The 17,804-nt window shown below is 54.6% G+C and overlaps 3 protein-coding genes across 3 annotated transcripts in view; 1 reads left to right on the top strand and 2 right to left on the bottom strand.

Moving 5' to 3' along the window:
• Positions 1–8: 8 nt before the first annotated feature.
• Positions 9–4,716, bottom strand: PTSG_00400 (cyclin A). The gene is made up of 7 exons (XM_004998893.1): positions 4,162–4,716; positions 3,589–3,799; positions 2,459–3,253; positions 1,725–2,153; positions 1,364–1,477; positions 1,031–1,189; positions 9–802 (listed from the first exon to the last, which is right to left on the bottom strand). The coding sequence occupies exons 2-7, from the start codon at positions 3,742–3,744 to the stop codon at positions 749–751; spliced, it is 1,707 nt and encodes a 568-aa protein (XP_004998950.1). The 5' UTR covers positions 3,745–3,799; positions 4,162–4,716; the 3' UTR covers positions 9–748.
• A 9-nt stretch (positions 4,717–4,725) lies between these two features.
• PTSG_11584 (uncharacterized protein) lies at positions 4,726–17,639 on the bottom strand. Its single transcript, XM_004998894.1, has 39 exons — positions 17,513–17,639; positions 17,295–17,362; positions 16,958–17,072; positions 16,675–16,789; positions 16,449–16,500; positions 16,084–16,281; positions 15,787–15,880; positions 15,399–15,491; positions 15,044–15,137; positions 14,797–14,855; positions 14,557–14,612; positions 14,036–14,237; positions 13,787–13,849; positions 13,449–13,557; positions 13,091–13,203; positions 12,882–12,977; positions 12,545–12,597; positions 12,304–12,419; positions 12,004–12,095; positions 11,622–11,726; positions 11,363–11,428; positions 11,071–11,121; positions 10,905–10,979; positions 10,586–10,665; positions 10,199–10,376; positions 9,809–9,928; positions 9,580–9,621; positions 9,305–9,378; positions 9,061–9,130; positions 8,859–8,922; positions 8,423–8,622; positions 8,008–8,078; positions 7,762–7,832; positions 7,587–7,623; positions 7,172–7,298; positions 6,855–6,941; positions 6,531–6,668; positions 6,089–6,199; positions 4,726–5,821 (listed from the first exon to the last, which is right to left on the bottom strand). Exons 1-39 carry the CDS (start codon positions 17,603–17,605, stop codon positions 4,928–4,930), a joined length of 4,542 nt encoding a protein of 1,513 aa, XP_004998951.1. The 5' UTR covers positions 17,606–17,639; the 3' UTR covers positions 4,726–4,927.
• A 54-nt stretch (positions 17,640–17,693) lies between these two features.
• The window catches only part of PTSG_00404 (uncharacterized protein), a gene marked incomplete at both ends in the record, with an annotated part of 1,077 nt that continues 966 nt past the window's right edge, over positions 17,694–17,804 (top strand). Inside the window, one exon of the mRNA XM_004998895.1 lies at positions 17,694–17,804. Within this exon, the coding sequence (XP_004998952.1) occupies positions 17,694–17,804 (111 nt within the window).

The following is a 17,804-nucleotide window of genomic DNA, read 5'->3' on the forward strand; positions in this document are numbered from 1 at the left end:
TCGTCAGCTTGAAACAAGAGGAGAGATGTTTATTTGTGTTATCAACCAAGCAGTACAAAGAGGCGCAACAGCAGGAACGATGATAAGCAGCGACACGAGTAAGAAACATGAACAAGCAACCCAACGGGCGAAGGAGAGACGAGTAATCAACCAATCGGTGTCAGGGATAACCAACGCAAACGTGACACATCCCCGACACAGCTAACCATCCAGCACACAATACACAGCCACATACTACACGCCCATTAAACGAAGCACAGAAATACAAGCCCGTAGCGAAGAGCCACAAGAGGAACATGCATGCGAGGAGGGGAAAGGCACAAAGAAAGAAAGGAAAAGGGAAAAGGGAGAGGGAAAGGAAAAGGAAAAGGAAAAAGAGGGGCAACAAAATAAAGAAGGCCTGAAGGGCCAGGGAATGCCACTCATGTATGTGTGTGACATCATGAGACCCAAGGCCCATCACCATCCCACCACTGCAAAAGGGTGGCAACGGCGTACAACCAAGGAACGGAGGGGGGGGGGGAGGAAGGAAAGAGAGAAGAGGGAGGAGGCGTTTAACCATGAAGGCAAAGAACCAACAAAGCAAGGGAGGAAGCAGACGACAAAGCAGTTGAAGAGCCACCTCGGTGATCCATACCAGGGCATTAGTCCACCGATGCGAACACTTCAACAAGGGAGGTCGATCAGCGCGAAAATATTCAAAAAAGCGAACTTGTCCGGCACCCCGAGGCACCAGGCAACAGCGTGCTCACACCTGGCTGCCACCTCGCAGATCCACGAGGCGAGGGCAGGAAGTCGGGGCCTGCCACACGTTGCAAGAAAAATCAACGAAAGCGTGCTGTGATGTGAGCGCAATCGACACGGAATGGCAACCTCCACACACAAAGCCAACCACAACATGCCAAGAAAAAGGCAAAGCAAGGGGACAGGAATGGTTCGAGACCAAACAGATTGCGTGTGCGGGCCAACCACAGACAAGACACAGGGGCAGGCGGACCGAGGTGCCAAGCATACGAGTGGGTTGACTCACCGCAATGCCGGCAACCGAGTGGAAGCGGCGCTCCATGTACTTTTCACGAATAGCCTGGTACTCAAGGTGAGGAGCAGACGTCATTGCCTCAAACATATCGTTCAGGCATGGCTGCACCTCCTCGGGCGACAGGCGGCAATAGCGCTCAAAGGTCGGGGTCTGCACACGCACCAACCCAGAGCGCAAGCACCAAGCAAGTGAGTGCCCGAGCCAATATATGCACAGCAACCCGCAGCACGCGTGAGGTACACGAAGCGACAGAGCACATCAACAACAAGCACACGCTTCCGGCACACACTCAGCATCGCACGCGTCAAGCACAGCATTACTCACCCAAACGGGGCGGGCGAACGTATGCTGGCTGAGGCAAATGGCGGCGGCTGCCTTCACCGACGGCAGGTACTGAATAAACTTGTTGCCAAGGAGGAGGCTCAGCTCAGCCAAATACTAGTTGGGTGTTGTTGGCGGGCAGAAGTGCACGTGAATACAACGACAGCAAACGACAATGAGCCATCAAATGCAAGCATTTTCACGGAAAGGCAGCCACGCGCAAGCACACATGTACTTGCACACACACGCATACAACAACACACACACACACAAGCGTAATACACACACGCGCACGCATGCACGCACACACATACACACACACATGATACGCCAGCAAGCATTTTGCAGGTCGTGCATCTCATACCAGGGCGAGACAGTGGGAGGGAGGGGTGGCGGACGCGGCGTGGATGAAGCGCACAAGAAACGTAAGGGCGGTGCAGGCGCCCATGTCGAAGCGGAGCACCTTGAGCACAACATGCTCCATCTTCAGCACCTGCTCCCGACGGTACGTGTTGTCTGTGATGTACACAAACTCGTTGACGCTGGGAGGGTAAATCTCCTCGTACTTTGCCGCAAGAAGCATGCACGTGACGCCAACAAGCTGCAGCTTGCTGCGCTGCACCGCCATGTTCGAGAGGAAGCGATCAATGTAGCCAACGGCAATGTAGAGCGTCTGCAGCTGCAGGCGGTACTCCTCTGTCACCTCCACCAGCCAGTCAACCAGGATGGACCGCATGTTGTGGTTGATGTCGCGTTGGCGCCCCATGTAGCCTGCATGAGGACGGAACTTCTTCTGCTCACACACAGACATGCACACAAGCGCACAATGAGAAGAAAAAATGGGGTTTGCAGCAACACGAGTCATTGTTAGCACGACGCCAGCACGCAGAGTGAGGTCACCAGCAGAAATACGAAACACCGAAGTGAGCACAACAGCACCCACACGCAGCGCGCATACGCAAGACAGCTCAAGCAAAGATGAAACACCAGCTAAGAAGATAAACAACAAATCAATGAAACGCAACACAACCGCTTCAGACTGAACCCCCCCCCTGTTTTTTTTTTTTGGCACATGTGCATGTGCAGCCAACAACGCACCTCCAGATGACGCAGGTAAGTCATAACTTTCTCGACATATTCGGTAACACGGCCCTCGTCATGCGCGTACGGGCGATCAATGTCAACAAAATCTGCACTGCCAAGCAGGGCCGGGAGTGGAGTCAGTCCCTGCTGCTGTGGCACGACCGAAGCAACGCTTGTACTTGTGTGGTGCTGATGGTTGGGCATAACGGCAGTCGTGGAGGGGGCAGCACTAAGTGATGCAGAGGTGGAAGCAAGTGTGGTCGACGAGGAAGAGGAAGAAGTGGATGAGGACGAAGTTGTGCGTGAGACGGGCACTGGCATCGAGACTGGAGGGACCACAGCTGTTGTGGCGGGGGCGCAGGTGGACGCGGTCGCAACAGAAGGGTGCGAGTAAGCTCGATCATACGCAGGACCCTGTGGAAGAGGCTGTTGCTGCTGGTGCTGGCGTGCTTGAGTGAAAGCGGCCGAGGAACCTCTGCTCAGACGCGTTGCCGCAGGAAGTGCTGTCGTCGTTGTCGTCGTCGTCTGAGAGGGAGGGTGGAAGTGGGTGAGCGCAGGCGTTGGCCGCACGTCCTGTCGAGCGAAAGCAACGGGGTGCCTGGTCATGTGCTGGGTGGGCTGGCGAGGCGGCAGGGTCTGATCGTCTTGCTGCACGCGCAGGTCTGGCATGGCAGTGGCCGCAGTTGTGGCTGGACGCGACTGTTGCCTCTCCTCCCGTTCGCGGCGGGCGGCAAGCTCGGGCAGACCCGTCGTGTCTGGCTGGATGTGGGTCCTTCGTGTGAAGGTTGCGCCTGCCATTCGCGATGCCGTCTGCAATGACGCAATGGATATCATGGTTCGCATGTGTATGTGCATGCGCGTATGTGTATGTGTGTGTGCATGTGTATGTGTATGTGAGCAAAGAGGTTGAGCGGAGGCAAGCCATCACAGCAAAAGGCAAGAAAGGCAGTAGTACGGAGCGTGTGAACTCAAAAACAAACAAACAAAAAAAAAAAAAAGACGGGTGAGGGACCTCATGGTGGGGCATGCTCGCGCATACACCTGATCACGGATCTCTCGACACAGTGGAAGCGTACAGTTCAACAGATACGATAGCCAGAAAGCAAAATACCGCATGCACGTGCAGACCAAGTCAAGTGCCGCACCTGTCCTGATGTGGTGCTGTTGGTCATGTCCTGCAAGGCGCTTCGCTTGAGTTTTTGTCCATCTGCTCTTTCATCGTGCAGGCGCTTGGAGCCGCCAGGCTGACGCGTGGGGGCAGGCTCCGAGGTTGCCAGGTCGGCCGGCTGGTGTGGGTTCATGGTTGGCTTTGTGGTTGGTGTGGCGCTTCAGGGAGTAGTAATGCAACAAAGTCACCTGCATCGCATATCGGACGAGCAGAGGAGAAGGGTAGAGGGGGAGAGAAGGCGTGAGTATGGCTGCATGCGGGTGAGCGGGGTTCGTGTGTGTGATTGAGGGAGTTGCAGTGCAGGCGAACGGCGGTGTCGAAGGGGGGAAAAAGAAAAAGAAGGCCACACCACGACATGAACGGTCACAATACACGGTGATGGGGCACGGTGCAATCTATGGATGCATGAAGCAGGTCACGAATAGCAGGCATCATCATCATCACCATCATCATCATCATCATCATCATCGTCGTCGTCGTGTACAGAAAGGTTGATGCCTGTGCTCATAAATGGTGGGCAAACGCAAATGTTCATAGGGACGACACATACCTCGAGTTTGAGTTGATGCGGCAACAAATGGTAGTTGCTTGGTCCAGAGACGCTGGGGAGCGACGATCTTCTGCAGCAGCAGGTGGTTGATGTTCTTCTTGAAGCTTGGTTGCCTCACGCCAAGGAGAGACCTGATGTCGTTGCGGTTGAGTCTTGTTGGTGCGATGGAAAGTCGGCCTCGGTCGTCGGTCGGTGCTTGCTTGCTTGCGCTAGCTTGTGCGTTTGTGCTCTTGTTTCTTGAGTCGACTGCTCCCCTCCGTTAGCTGAAAACGTACAAGCTCGCACTCACACGCACACGGCGTCGGACGCTCGACCGCACACACGCGCACGCACACACGCTTGGGTGGTTTGCCTTGGTGCTCCCTCCTCGAGATGATATGAAGAAGCAAGAGCAAGTCGCGTGTGTATGTGTATGTGTGTGTGTGTGTGTATGAGTGTGTGTGGTGCTGCTAGAGTTGGCTGGCTGTCTTGTGCTTGTGCTGGTCGTTGTGCCTGCCTTTCCCCCGCAACTGCCAGTGCGAGGTGAGAAGTGTGTGCGGAAACAAGCGTTGGGGCGTCTGTTTTTCGCCAGTAAAATTTTTTATTTTTGTTTGAAAAACTGGCGGCGGTGCCGTAACGGCCGACGAAAAGCTATGGGCGACATTGCGATTGTTCCACAGCACGTAGCCCAGCTATATGCAACGGGCCCAAGCACGCTCTCCCCGCCATTTTCGAAATCTTCAACACAAAACCGGACATGAACGGAACCCGCACCTCGCCTCACATGTCACACCTCCGCCAGCGCATCGTCCTCAGACGAGGTTCCATTGTCGTCCCCCTGCATCGCTCCAGCAATCAGCTGTTGCTGTTGCTGACTTGGATGTTGCTGCCGCGCTTGGAGCCGCGTCTGGTCCTGTGCAGGGAGCTGCGTTTGGTGGTGCTGCGCATCTCCACCATCATCATGAGTGTGCAGTTGCTGTGCATCGTCATAATCACCATGAGTGTGCAGTTGCTCAGCATCTGACCCGTCATCCGACCCATCGTCGCTTGCACCATCATCGTCCAGCAAAGGGGGCGGTACGTCTGGAGGCAACAACTCTCCGTCCAAACTGTCCGAGTCATCGCCACCATGAGCGTCATCGTTCCCATTCATGTCAACCTCATCATCCGCACCATCCACTTCAACATACTCGTCACTGGCACCGTTGGTCTTGCCGTCGTCATCATCGTCATCGTCATCATCGTCGTCGTCGCTGTCGCCATTGTCTGTGGGTCCTCGTCCCTGGCTTGGGTCGTGGCTATCCGGCTCCTGGTGCTGCGCCAGTGACAGCTGGTGTGGTTTGCCAGCAGCAGCGGCAGTTGCGCCATCCCGGCCCTGCGACAGCGACCGTCGGGGGCTGAGCGGTGATCGCCGGGGTGAAGCGGAGGAACGTCGGGCCACAGCTGTGGCTGTGGAGGCAACAACGGTGGGCGCCATGCTGGCCGCATCAAACGAGCGGCGAGGAGAGAAGGGCGCGGTTCGCTTCTGCTCGCCATCAGAGTCGCTGCCCACATCTGCGGCGATGCTCACGCTCGAGCTGCGACGCGACGGGCCAATCGACTGTGCAAGCTCCCGCACCAACGCAGACTTCGCCAGCCACTGCCGTGTCGTGTTACTCAGCGTGCTTCGGCGCTTCGACGCCTGGCAAACACGCCAACAGCACATGGCAATGCCAAGCAGAGCGGAGGAGCAGCAGGCGCGGCATGTGATGCAACATTGAAGCGTGAGCAGTGCGAGCGAGACGAAGCATGGTCAGTGCAATGCTCGGAACTGTGGCAGAAAGACGGTTGTGTTTTGGCGAAGTGGTGGAAATGTAAAGCAACGAGTGTAACGAAACCCCAGCCATCGCGAGAAAGGGGGAGGAGGGCAACTTCATGTAGCTGGTGAGTGTTTGCTGAACGCACGCACCTCGAACACGGAGCGGTGCACGCCGCGGTCTTTCTTGCGATACAAGCACTGCAGCTCCCCAGCGGACATTTCTTGCATAATGTCATCCGCCGTGGCCACGAGCTCCTCCACCTGGACAATGTACACAAGTGTGGAAACCACAGACACGATGCGCGTTGCAGTGAGTGAGCATTTGCGTGTGTGTATGTGCGTGAGTGTGTGTGTGTGTGTGTGAGTGTGCGCGCGTGTGCATGTACTTGAAGGTACCATCAAACACACACACACACGCATACGCATACTACTACTACTACTTGTACTAGTACTAGTACTAGTACTACCACCACCACCACCACCACCACCACCACCACCAACAACAACAACAACAGCAGCAGCAGCAGCAACAGCAACCGACAACAACAACAACAACAACAACATCAACGCACGCACATGAAAGTCCCCCTACCTTGGTGCTTTGTGAGCCCATCGACTTTTCAAATTGATCAAGCTTGTCAATCATCAAATCGACGTTGGAAAGCGCCTCTGCGCTGGTGGGCAGTGCTACCTGCAGGAAATTTTCGTGCGAGGAGAACCACGCCTCGCACTGCAACAACAGTAAACGCCGCAAGTACAAACAGACACACATATTCATACGCACACGCACAAGCGTTCGCATTCACACGTACACAACGTCAGCGAGTGTTCGGATGTGAGCCAACGGCACATAGATGTCATGAAATAAAGAAAATGGATACAGCCATTGCATTGCGAACAGGGTAGCACCACGCACTTCGGCAACGTCGCGATGAAACTCCTGTACAAAGACAGACTCTTGGTGCAAATCATGAAAGTCATCCCAGAGCGCCGTCAGCGTTTCCTGGGATATCAAACCAAAACAACCAGGTCAAATAATGAGCCTTCCAGCAAACGGGACAGCAACACTACTACATACAGCAGATGAAATGAACAGCAACAACAAGGTGCGCCACCGAAAACACACAAATGTCACACGCACACACACACAGTCGCATACACACGCACACAGACAGACAGACGCATACAGTTAACGCAGTTACCATCCACGACCAACAGTGAACTTGGTCGCACCTGCGCGTTTGTGACTTCCATGACCATATCCTCAATCTGTGGACGCATGACGTTGTCTGATTCAAGGAGCTGCTCAGCTGTCTCAACAACAGAATCAACCGCGCTCTGGTGTGCCTCAATTCGCATGCTGCAGAGAGGACACACAGGCACGACACGAGAGACAGGTGTCGTCGTCGTCGTCGTCGTCGTCGTCGTTGTTGTTGTTGTTGTTGTTGTTGTTGTTGTTGTTGTTGTTGTTGTTGTTGTTGTTGTTGTTGTTGTTGTTGTGGTTGTTGGTGGTGGTGTATGGCGATGGTGGTGAAATAACGGCAACAGGCCAAGCCAGTTCTGTTAGCGGCAGTCATGGGATGAAGAAGCTGCGACCAGAGCATCACTCCAAACACAAACACAAAGACAATGGGACCCAAATACTCACCGAAGTTCAATGTGCTGGTGCAGCCGCCTCTCCGCATCTGCAGAAACGAAACCACATGCGGCACATGTGTGAGTTCACTCATTCGCACCTACAGTGATGTACAACAGCAGCAACACAGCCAAGCAAGCAAAGCAAGCAAGCCAAACAACCCTAGGGATGACATGTTCACACGCACCCGTGACGTCTGTTGCGGGCTTAATGTTGGTAATCTCGTTGCATGTCGAAACAATCCAGCCCAACAACTCTCTACAAAATGCAGGAGTACAGTGAGTGTATGGAATGGAACGTCGAAAGCAAACACATAGACAGACACAAACACACAGATGAACATACACACAGATGAACATACGCACATACACGCAGCGACATACACGCAGACGCACAGACACACACGCGTGAGCAGTTGCCGGCACAAACTGACTTGGAATCTGCCACAAACTTGGCGTACACGTGTGCATCTGCCAGCTGTTGCTTTCTTTGCTTGGCGGTTTCCTTCATACAGATAAGAGCCAGATACCATCGTCAAGAAAGCCCACATCAATAGTAGTACGAAGAACGCAACACAAGCAGGCAGCCCGCATGTGTGTGAGTGTGCGAGCAGTGTGTGTGAGTGTGAGTGTGAGTGTGTGAGTGTGAAAGTGTGTGAGTGTGTGAGCAGTGTGCACCACATGCTCGTTCCAGTCCGGAACCATCAACGAAACCAAAACCAAGTCTTTCAAAACAAGCACATCTTTCTCCCAAGATTATGAAGGCTGCGTTCCTGTGGCAAACAGACTTGAATCACATCAAATCGCATGGGAAATTGCATCCACATCTCGCCCCCCCCCAATACGCACCTGCATGCTCTCCCATCGCTGGGCCATCTCCGCCTGCTTGGCGGTAATCGGCTGCGAGAAACTTGGGTGTAGGGCGACGAGACGGCCAGCCTCTCCAAACACACGCTCGAGCTTGTGGCCGAGAGCAGCAAGGTCGCGCTCGAGCGCCGCGTGCCGCCGCTGCAGCGCCTCCACACCAGCAATGTCCTGCCCGCACTCGTCTGCAGAGTCTCGTGTGTGTGTGTGTGTTAGGGGAAGGGAAATGAGTGGAGGAATTTGTGCGCGTGCATGCTTGTGGCCTGGAGCATGTGTTTCCCACGCAGCAGAGCACAACGCCTTCACTGCTTGGACACACACATAAACATACATGCATCCATACATCCATACACACACACTTACATACATACATACATGCATACATACATACATACAAACATACGCACACACACACACACACCTGTGCAAAGCTCCTCGTCCTTCTCCTTGATCCAGTCCATAGTCTCGGCCGCTTCTTGGTGGAACTGCGACAGGGGCAAGTGACAAACCCGTCAGTGAACATCTTCACGCGTGCATTACATGACTGCACAACAGTGGCAATCGACACTTGCAAGACAAACGGTGGTGACACGCCAGGGGTGTTTTACGAAGATGAAACTCACCGCAAGAATCTCCGTGGCGTTGGCGAGTGCGCGCGTGCGGTTCTTAATCTCCTCTTGGAGCTGTTCCCACCTGCAGGTGACAGCAAATTGCCTGGTGAGGACGCGAGGGGTCCAAGCAGTCGCAAAAGCTGCAGACAAGCATGGTACGTCCCGCAACACCTCGTCCTCGCATCCTAACAGACAGACAGACACCCATGCACGCCCACAGACGCAGACACAGACACAGCACAGCACAAGCGCCGACCTTGTTTCCAGCTTGAGCAACATGTCCTTGACAGATTTGATGTTTGGGGACGTCTTGTTTGAGAGCGTTGCGCCCTGCATTGCGAACGGTTGCAGTATGGTAGCATGAGGTGACACTCTCAGACATGAGCAAATGTACATGTATATGGATGGGGAAGCAAGGGAAGCTCTTGGTCATGTGCCAATTCCCTTTGCCCGCTTCTCATTCTCGCTTGCACGCGTCTGTATAGCCACACACACCACACACACACACACCACACACACGCACACACACACCTGTTTCTGCAAGTCTTTCATGAGCGACTGCCTCTTGTTGACCTGTTGTCAGCAACATCGTGGGAAACGGCAAGAATCGCGTTGGTGAGTACACCTGAAGAGTATCGTCCAAGGAAGTGCATACACGCCATACACATGTACCCCATGACATGTGCTCTTGCGTCCATTCCCTGACATCCGAATCGAGCATGCATGTGCAACAGTCGCCGTGTTGGTATTGCGCACTCACATCCACGACGAAATCGTCAAACTGCTTCTGCAAGAGCTTGCAGTCCTCCTTCGACTGGCCCACGTCTGTGGAGGTGGCTGTCACAAGACTCGCCTCCACCCAGTCGAGCATGTCGTCACACTGGCACCACGCACGCCAGGTGCACGTGTGTGTGTGTGTGTGTGTGTGTGTGTGTGTGTGTGTGTGTGTGTGTGTGTGTGTGTGTGTGTGTGTGTGTTGTGTGTGTGTGTGTGTGTGTGTGTGTGTGTGTGTGTGTGGTTGTGTGTGTGTGTGTGTGTGCCGGGGGCGGGAACGAATGTGAGCCAGCACGATGATGCAACACATGCCCACAGAGATACAGATCTCCACACCCTCCTACTCTCACACGCACAGATGAGTGGACATGCTGACCTGTGCCTTGAATGCAAACCACTGCTGTTGGTCATGCAGCCGCTGCTGGCGTTCATCCGCGCGTCGTCGCAGCTCTTCAAACTGCGTGCGAACGGCCGTGTGCTCGCGCTCAACTGCTTCGCTGTCCACGCCGCCGCTGTTGCTCTTGTTTCCACTCGTGTTGTGTGCAAGCTCGCCTCTGCGGGCACGGGAAAACATGCGCGCGTGTGCGTGTGCGTGTGTGCGTGTGTACGTGCGAATACGGGTGTGAGAGAGTGAAACGCGACAGAGAAGGGCCTTGCGGTGGTGTAACTTGTGATTGAAACTTTTCATTGTTGGAGCCAGATAAAACAGGGACGGAGTGCCAGCCACACACAGTGGGGGAAAGTGTTGCACGTTCATGTGTACCTTGCCCTCTTGAGCTTGTCAAGGGTGAGCTGGAACGTTTGCAGCCGATCCAGTATCAGAGTGTGCCGGGTGAGCAAATCCTGCAATCACACGCGACACCCAGGTGAGAAAACACATGGTATCCTCGCAACACGGTCATGTTGTTGTTGTTGCTGTTGTTGCTGTTGTTGTTGTTGTTGTTGTTGTTGTTGTTGTTGTTGTTGTTCTTGGTTGTTGTTGTTGTTGTTGTTGTCGTTGTTCTTGGTGGTTGTTGTTGTTGTTGTTGTCGTTGTTCTTGGTTGTTGTTGTTGTTGTTGTTGGTATCTTTTAAATTGCACACCTGAACGGCGTCCTCGTCATCGCCTGTGGATGTGTCCATCACAACTGGCCGCACTTCCTCAATGAAAGCTTGCGCCTGCAGTGGACACACACACACATATATGGATGAGAATTGACACTGTGTGCGGGTCAGCAGAAATCGCGAAAAAGTTTGCGTTTTACGTTACCTCGCGCACGTCTGCCAGGAACGTTTGCAGTTTCATGCTTTCCGAAAGGCGCTGCAATGTTCGCACACACGCACCACGCAACGCACGTCGTCAACAGCATGCACTTGAGACTATCTCCAATCACAGTCATCACACACACACACACACACACACACACACACAGCCATACACACTCGCATGCCCGCGGAATTTGAGTTGACACAGAACGATGTGGTTCAAAGTATCTCAGGCAAGCGGCGAACACCACCCATTGCAACATAAAGCGACACCAAACATAACAAACATAACAAACCTGTTTTCGGAGGCTGAGGTCCTGCTTGAAGGACAGCCACAGGTCGCTGAGATGATTGCGCTTCTCCTATGAGAGTGGTGGACATCAATGTGGGAGGAGAAGAGAAAGTAGAGGTGTTGTTGGTGAACATGTAGAAAACGGAATGAGAAGAGTCAGGGTGTCGCGTTGCTGGCACGTGCGCGACGACCAGGGTCAATCACACGCGTTTGGATAGCGCGCACATGGAACATTGGACGCGCACGACGCTGCGACAACGCACCTGAATGACGGTTGCGGCGTAGTGCGAATCAGACAGCAGGCGCTCGGCCCACTCTGTCAACTTGCTAATGGATTCCTCACGCGCTTGCACCTCCGCCTCAAAGCTCTGCATTGCCGGAACGGTGTTGGGTGGGGAAGAGGGGGGGGGCGGCATGTGATGGATGAAGGGCAAGTGGACTGGGATTGAATGTGGTTCAACACAACGTCACAAACGAATAGTCAGTCAACATCCAAAGCAAACCCTCGATGCACAGACACAGGTACACACACATACACAGATGGACACATGGACGGACGGACGGACAGACAGACAGACACACACACACACACACAAGCACAGACAGACAGACAGACACACACACACTCCTTGCATACGGAAGTACCTTGAGCCTGACGTCGAGGATGCGGGCGGCCGAGATGGAGTCGCCGTAGTCACTGCTCTGCACAATCGGAAGCTTAAGCTGAATCCACGCCTCTGGTGAACCACACGCAGCGAACATGGGGTCGAGAGAGGCGTGTGCGTGTGTGTGTGCGTGCGTGCATGAGTGGTTGAGCTGTACACTTCCATGTATGTTTGACAACAACATGCAAGTGACACCATGGAACCTGCTCTCCGCACACACATGTGCCCGTGACAAGAAACGCGCGGGGGGGGCGGCTTTAAGTAAGGCGCCACATTGCACCTTCATCTTGTGCATCTGCGAGGAAGTGGTGGAGTTCGAGGGACGCCTCAAGATTTGCACGGCGGCTGGCAAGCGGCACGTGAATGTCATGATAGCGATCCGACAGCGCCAGCGCTCTGGAGGCGGTGGAGATGGACAAGGAGCGAGTGGGTGGATGGGTGGATGGGTGAGCGGCTGCGTGGATGTCGGCGTGAGTGACTGCAAGTGTGTGCTGAGACAGCAGGTTGGCAGTTGCACGCACTTGACTTGCGCTTCTTTCGCCTCCAAGAAGTCCTCTGCAACAAAGCGATCACCCTAGTAGCAAGGGCACATGCACATGCACACATGCAAGCAGCAATTGGTACCGTGCCACTCAGAATATCAGAGGTGACACACGCATCTGCAGGGATACATGCACACACGACAATCCCGCGTTTACGCACACACACAGTCTCATACACACACAATACCACAGTCACACTCGCAAACACACACACACACATTCACACACACAAGCACACACACACACTTTCACACACACGCACACATTCACACACACACACACGCACAGTCTCACACACGCAAACACGCAAGCGCACCTGCTGCACGAGGTGCTCAATCTGTGTTCGTTTGCCCTCGACATCGGTCTCACACAGCTGCTGGCGCTGTAGCAGTGATTCAACAGCTTTCACATCCTGCATGCGGAACAAACCAACAGCCCATGTCAGAGATGTGATGCTTTGCATGCTCCGCTCCCGTGTTCAGTGCACCAAGCCAGTCAAGCAGCGTCATGCCTGCAGGCACACACCTTGCCCAGGTCTGGCTGTGCAACGAATGCCTCGATGTCCCGCAGCCACGCCTCCAGATCGGCGGCGCTGCGCGTAAACGCGTACATCTCCTGCGCCTGACGCAATCGCAGCCCTGATGCGCGTGTGAGTGTGAGTGTGAGTGTGAGTGTGAGTGTGAGTGTGAGTGTGAGTGTGAGTGTGTGTGTGAGTGTGAGTGTGAGCACAAACGCGGCGGTGGTGCAGCTCATGTCATCACAACGCGGGGAGCATGATCGCACATAGCCACAAACAAACAAACAAATAGACAGACAGGCAGACAGACAGGCAGGCAGACAGACAGACACGCACACACACGCACACATCCAAACGACCACGTACCCTTTGTGTGCATCTGCTGGAGGAGGCGTGACCAGCGGTCCTGCATCTGTGATAGGAGCGCTTCGATTCGCGACGTGTGCGCCTCTTCCTCGCTCTCGCTAATGATGCCCTGATAGGATTGGGAAATGGAGGTGATGATTCATTGTGTGAGGTGAAGAACGTATCACACACAGCTTGCTGCTGTGAGAGCAGGAATGTCAGCAGGGTGCAAGCACAAGCACACACACGCACACACACGCACACGCACACACACACACACACACACGCACAGAGGCACAGAGGCACAGACGAATTGCAGCAGCGCATGCGTTGGTTGTGGGTGTTGTGATAGTGGGCACCTCGGCGCGGGACACGAGGGCATCCACGTGCGATTCGTACGCGGACAGCTCCGTCTCAACAGCCTGTATGCACGGCCACCGATGCGACGAGTCGTGGTGGTGGTGGTGGTGGTGGTGGTGGTTACACGAATGCACAACGGCAGGTTGCTTGCCACAAATGTCCTTGTGCACCAACGCACAGATATACACACAGAGGAACAAATCGCACACATGTATGCATAGTTCCACCGCTTGTTGTTCTTTTTGCACCTCAAACTTTTTGAGTTTCCCGGAGAGGTTGGCTGGCTCTGCGTATGCCTCGTCGTCTGCAAACCGCCACTTGCCCGCCATGTACTCGAGCGCCTCCTGCATGTCCCGCTCAAGCTGCAGCCCATCCAACGACGACGCCAGCCGCTGCGTGCGCGTGTCGGCAATGGCAACAAATGCACTCCGGCGCTCCTCCAGCTCGGCACTGAGGGCGGCATGGTGGCGTGATTGGGGGGGGGGGGGTGACGTGGCGGTGTGAAATATGTGTCGGTGTCATGTGAATTGGGGGGGGGGGGGTTGCAGTTGTGCGTTGATGTGACGTCATCATGTGGACAGTTGTGGTTGGGGTGCGTACAGGTTGGGGGTTGTTCATGTTTGTGTTTGTGTGATTGTGTGATTGTGAAGGTAATAGTCGACAAGTAGCGAGTGTGGTGGTATGGGGTTTGTCAGGAGATTGCACGCGACGCAGCGGCACACGCCACCGTCACAGCTGTGCGTAAAGGCAGAGGTGTGCTTCAACTCACTGGCGCGTGGTGAACGCATCCAAGTTGTAGTGCTCGTCTGCTCGTGCTTGCTCAACCTGAAATCAGCGTGTGCCTATGAACATTCAAGTCCGCACATGATCACTCAAGCCAACATGTCAACCTGCCTCTCTCCTGTACGTCACGAGCGCCTGCATGCACACACATGCAGACTCAGTCTCACACACATACACACACTCACAGTCATATGCACCCAGTCACCCACCTACATACAACACACACCTGCGCTGCGAGTGTTTTCATTTTCTCGCGCTGCGCAGCAATCTGTTTGAGCAGCGACGCTGTGAATCGCCGCATACATGATGTGATGTTGTCGTGAGATGATCCGATCGAGGTGGTCAGATACACATAGTGGTGGCACGCGGACTTGTGCATGGGATCATGGGATGTGTTGGAAGGAGTAGGAGACAAGGGCAAGATAACAACGCAGCTAATGTGGCCATCATCATCATGGAATCGGTGGACTGACCGTGCTTCTTCTGCAGGGAGAGCACTTCTGCAATCGTCGCCCCAAGCCCGAGCGCAGCCACCGCTGTTTCTTGCGCGTCCAACCAGTCTTCAATCTGAAAACACACACACACACACACACACACACACACACACACACACACACACACGCACACGCACACGCACACGCACGCACACACACACACACACACACACACACACACACACACACACACACAGGAGCAGGGGCACGTTGTTCTGTGAAGGAGGGACTGGGTACTCTGCTGCTTGTGATACCCAAGCGTGTGCACGCTCAAAAACATACACACGCGCACACACGCACACACACACACACACACACACACACACGTACAGACCTCGTCTGCTTGCTGCTGGAAGATGTGGAACGCGCGTGCTTGCTGCAAGAACACACGTTTCTTCTCAGCAAGAGCACACACTTCCTCGAACACCTGCAGTTGCGGGACAATCAGTGCATGGGAAGACGATGCTTGCACTCGCAATCAGCAGAAGATGGTCTCTTGGACGCCGTGTTACCACGCTCAAACACGCCGCATACAAGAGGGCAGTCATGCAGCAGAACGAGTGGCACATGCCCGTCATCAGCACAAAAGTGCGCGCGCACACGTGTGTTGTGTTGTGTGGTAGGTGCATGTACGTGTGTGTTCTGTAAGCTGTGTGCGTTGCACGTGCAGCTTCAATCAACACCACGCAAAGGCACAGTCATTGCCACACGACAGCACGTACCTCGCGCAGGTGCGCGCAGGCGTGCTGAACATCGCTCTTTGCGTAATGGTTGGCGTCAATCAGCTGCTGCCCAAGCGACAGCACCGCGTCCACACTGCAGGAAGGAAGAAAGCGTCAGCGGGGGTGAGGATATGGCATGCGGCACACGAATGCCAGCCCCAACACGCACACGCACACACACGCACACACACACACACATTCATACTCTCTTCACACGCACACACACACATTCATACTCTCTTCACACGCACACACAGACACACACACACACACACCACACAGACAGGTAGGCAGTACCTTGCACGGTGTGCCTCGACCTCGGCGCAGGTCTGCTGGTGCTGCGAGAGAAGCGCATCTGCACTGGCAATATCCGTTGGCTGCGTCTCGGCCGTGAGGCTGGCGGTCGTCTCTGTGCACCAGGCAAGGATGCCGCCGTGCTGGCTGTTGAAGGCAGAGAGGCCCTGTGTGCTGTCTCGCGCCGCAAGCAGCGCCGCTCTGTGGTGCGGGCATGGCATGTAACGGTCGTGTGTTGTCTCGCGTGAGAGTAGGGTGGCGGATGTGTGCGGTGATTGGAGTGGATGGCAGGTCCCCATGGCGATTGGACGCGAATGCAGGCGAGCAGCAGCCTCAAAGCAGCTGCAAGAGGCAAACAATTCACCCACTTCTTCTGTTGTGTCAATGCAACGAGGTGCTCAAATTGCTGTTCCAGTGCGTCTGGACGGGGTGACGAATGCAATCGTGGCAATGTGAGCATAAGTGTATCCCCATCCTGCACACAAACACACACACACACACACACACACACACACACACACACAGCAGGAAGCACAGTCAGGACAAGGAAAGCATGTGATTGCTGGAAGAAGTGGCTGTGGTCGCTGTTCTCACCCTGGATGGGCTTGACTTTGTCCTCGGGTCTGTGTCCTTCCTCAACAAGGTGCTTAGCGTTGCTGGCCAGGTCATTAATCGTCTGCTGGAACCCATTCACCTCCGCCTCAAACGCCTGTGTGTGTGTTTGCATGTGAGTGCGCATGTAATTGTGCGTGTAGATGTCGTGTGTATGTGTGTGTGTGTGAGTGATCGCATGTGTGCTTGTTCCCACAACTGTGATGAAAGCTGCAAGGGTGAGGAGGCATCGACTGGAAGCCACAAGCATAGCTCGCGAGCAGACCTCGTGGAGCCGAATCTTGGCTTGAATGTCTTTGTGGTCGGAGTAGTTGTCTTCCTGTGCAACTTCTTGGTGGGACGCCATCCAGGTCTGGGCATCGTTGGCCTCGTCCCGATACCTGAGTCACGGTTGCGGTGTGTGTGGGCGAGTGTGCAAATGTGAGTGAAGGTAGGTAGGTGGTTGCATGTCTTGGCGCATTGCGGGTGAAGAGTTCTGCACGGGATGAATGGTTTGGCGCGCATTTCTTTCAGGACGCGCGTTGTGTGTGCATGTGGTGAAGTCAGTGCACGTTGGCGGAGCACCATTCACGCATACACACACCCCCAACACACACACACACCTTTTGAAGAGCTTTGCGCTTTCAATGGCCTGTCTCCGTGCCGTTGCCTGTTGCTGAATCTCCTCCCACTGAACAAACAATGAATGCGCGGGTATGCATGGTGATGTGAGGTTGTGCAGTGAGCCGTGGCACATGTGTTGGGCGTGTACCAGCATGTGAGCATTTGCAGGCAGCGGTTGAGGCCAGCGCGCAAGCACGGCAAGGCAAGCAGCCCCTACCTCCTTCAGCGTTTGCTTACGCATCTCAGCAACGTCGTTGAAGACGCTGCTTGTCGCAGCAGCCAGCCGAAGCTTGGTCCACTTGCCAGCCATTGCCCGTTGTTGTGGCTGTTGTTGTTTCACCTCGATTGTAGAAATTGCGCTGGCATTTCCAACAACTTTCGGCAAGGAAGCAACAAAGATGACGAGCGATCAAGACAAGGTGGTTGATGTGGCTGAGGTGGGCGATGGTAGTGGCGGCGATGACGGAGAATGGGAGGACATCCTGGGCACAGGCGCCCTGCTGAAGAAG

This window comes from Salpingoeca rosetta, assembly GCF_000188695.1.
Source record: "Salpingoeca rosetta unplaced genomic scaffold supercont1.1, whole genome shotgun sequence".
NCBI lineage: Eukaryota > Choanoflagellata > Craspedida > Salpingoecidae > Salpingoeca > Salpingoeca rosetta.

Excerpts from the sequence above, each read along its gene's own strand:
- PTSG_00400 (XM_004998893.1), bottom strand. The coding sequence starts at position 3,744 with ATGAACCCACACCAGCCGGCCGACCTGGCAACCTCGGAGCCTGCCCCC. Across the intron at positions 3,254-3,588 it reads ACAGCACCACATCAGGACAG|ACGGCATCGCGAATGGCAGG; the intron begins GTGCGGCACTTG and ends GCGTCATTGCAG. Across the intron at positions 1,478-1,724 it reads CCTCCCACTGTCTCGCCCTG|TATTTGGCTGAGCTGAGCCT; the intron begins GTATGAGATGCA and ends ACACCCAACTAG.
- PTSG_11584 (XM_004998894.1), bottom strand. The coding sequence starts at position 17,605 with ATGGCTGGCAAGTGGACCAAGCTTCGGCTGGCTGCTGCGACAAGCAGC. Across the intron at positions 13,204-13,448 it reads CCAGCAGATGCACACAAAGG|GGCTGCGATTGCGTCAGGCG; the intron begins GTACGTGGTCGT and ends CACGCGCATCAG. Across the intron at positions 11,122-11,362 it reads ACCTCAGCCTCCGAAAACAG|CGCCTTTCGGAAAGCATGAA; the intron begins GTTTGTTATGTT and ends CGAACATTGCAG.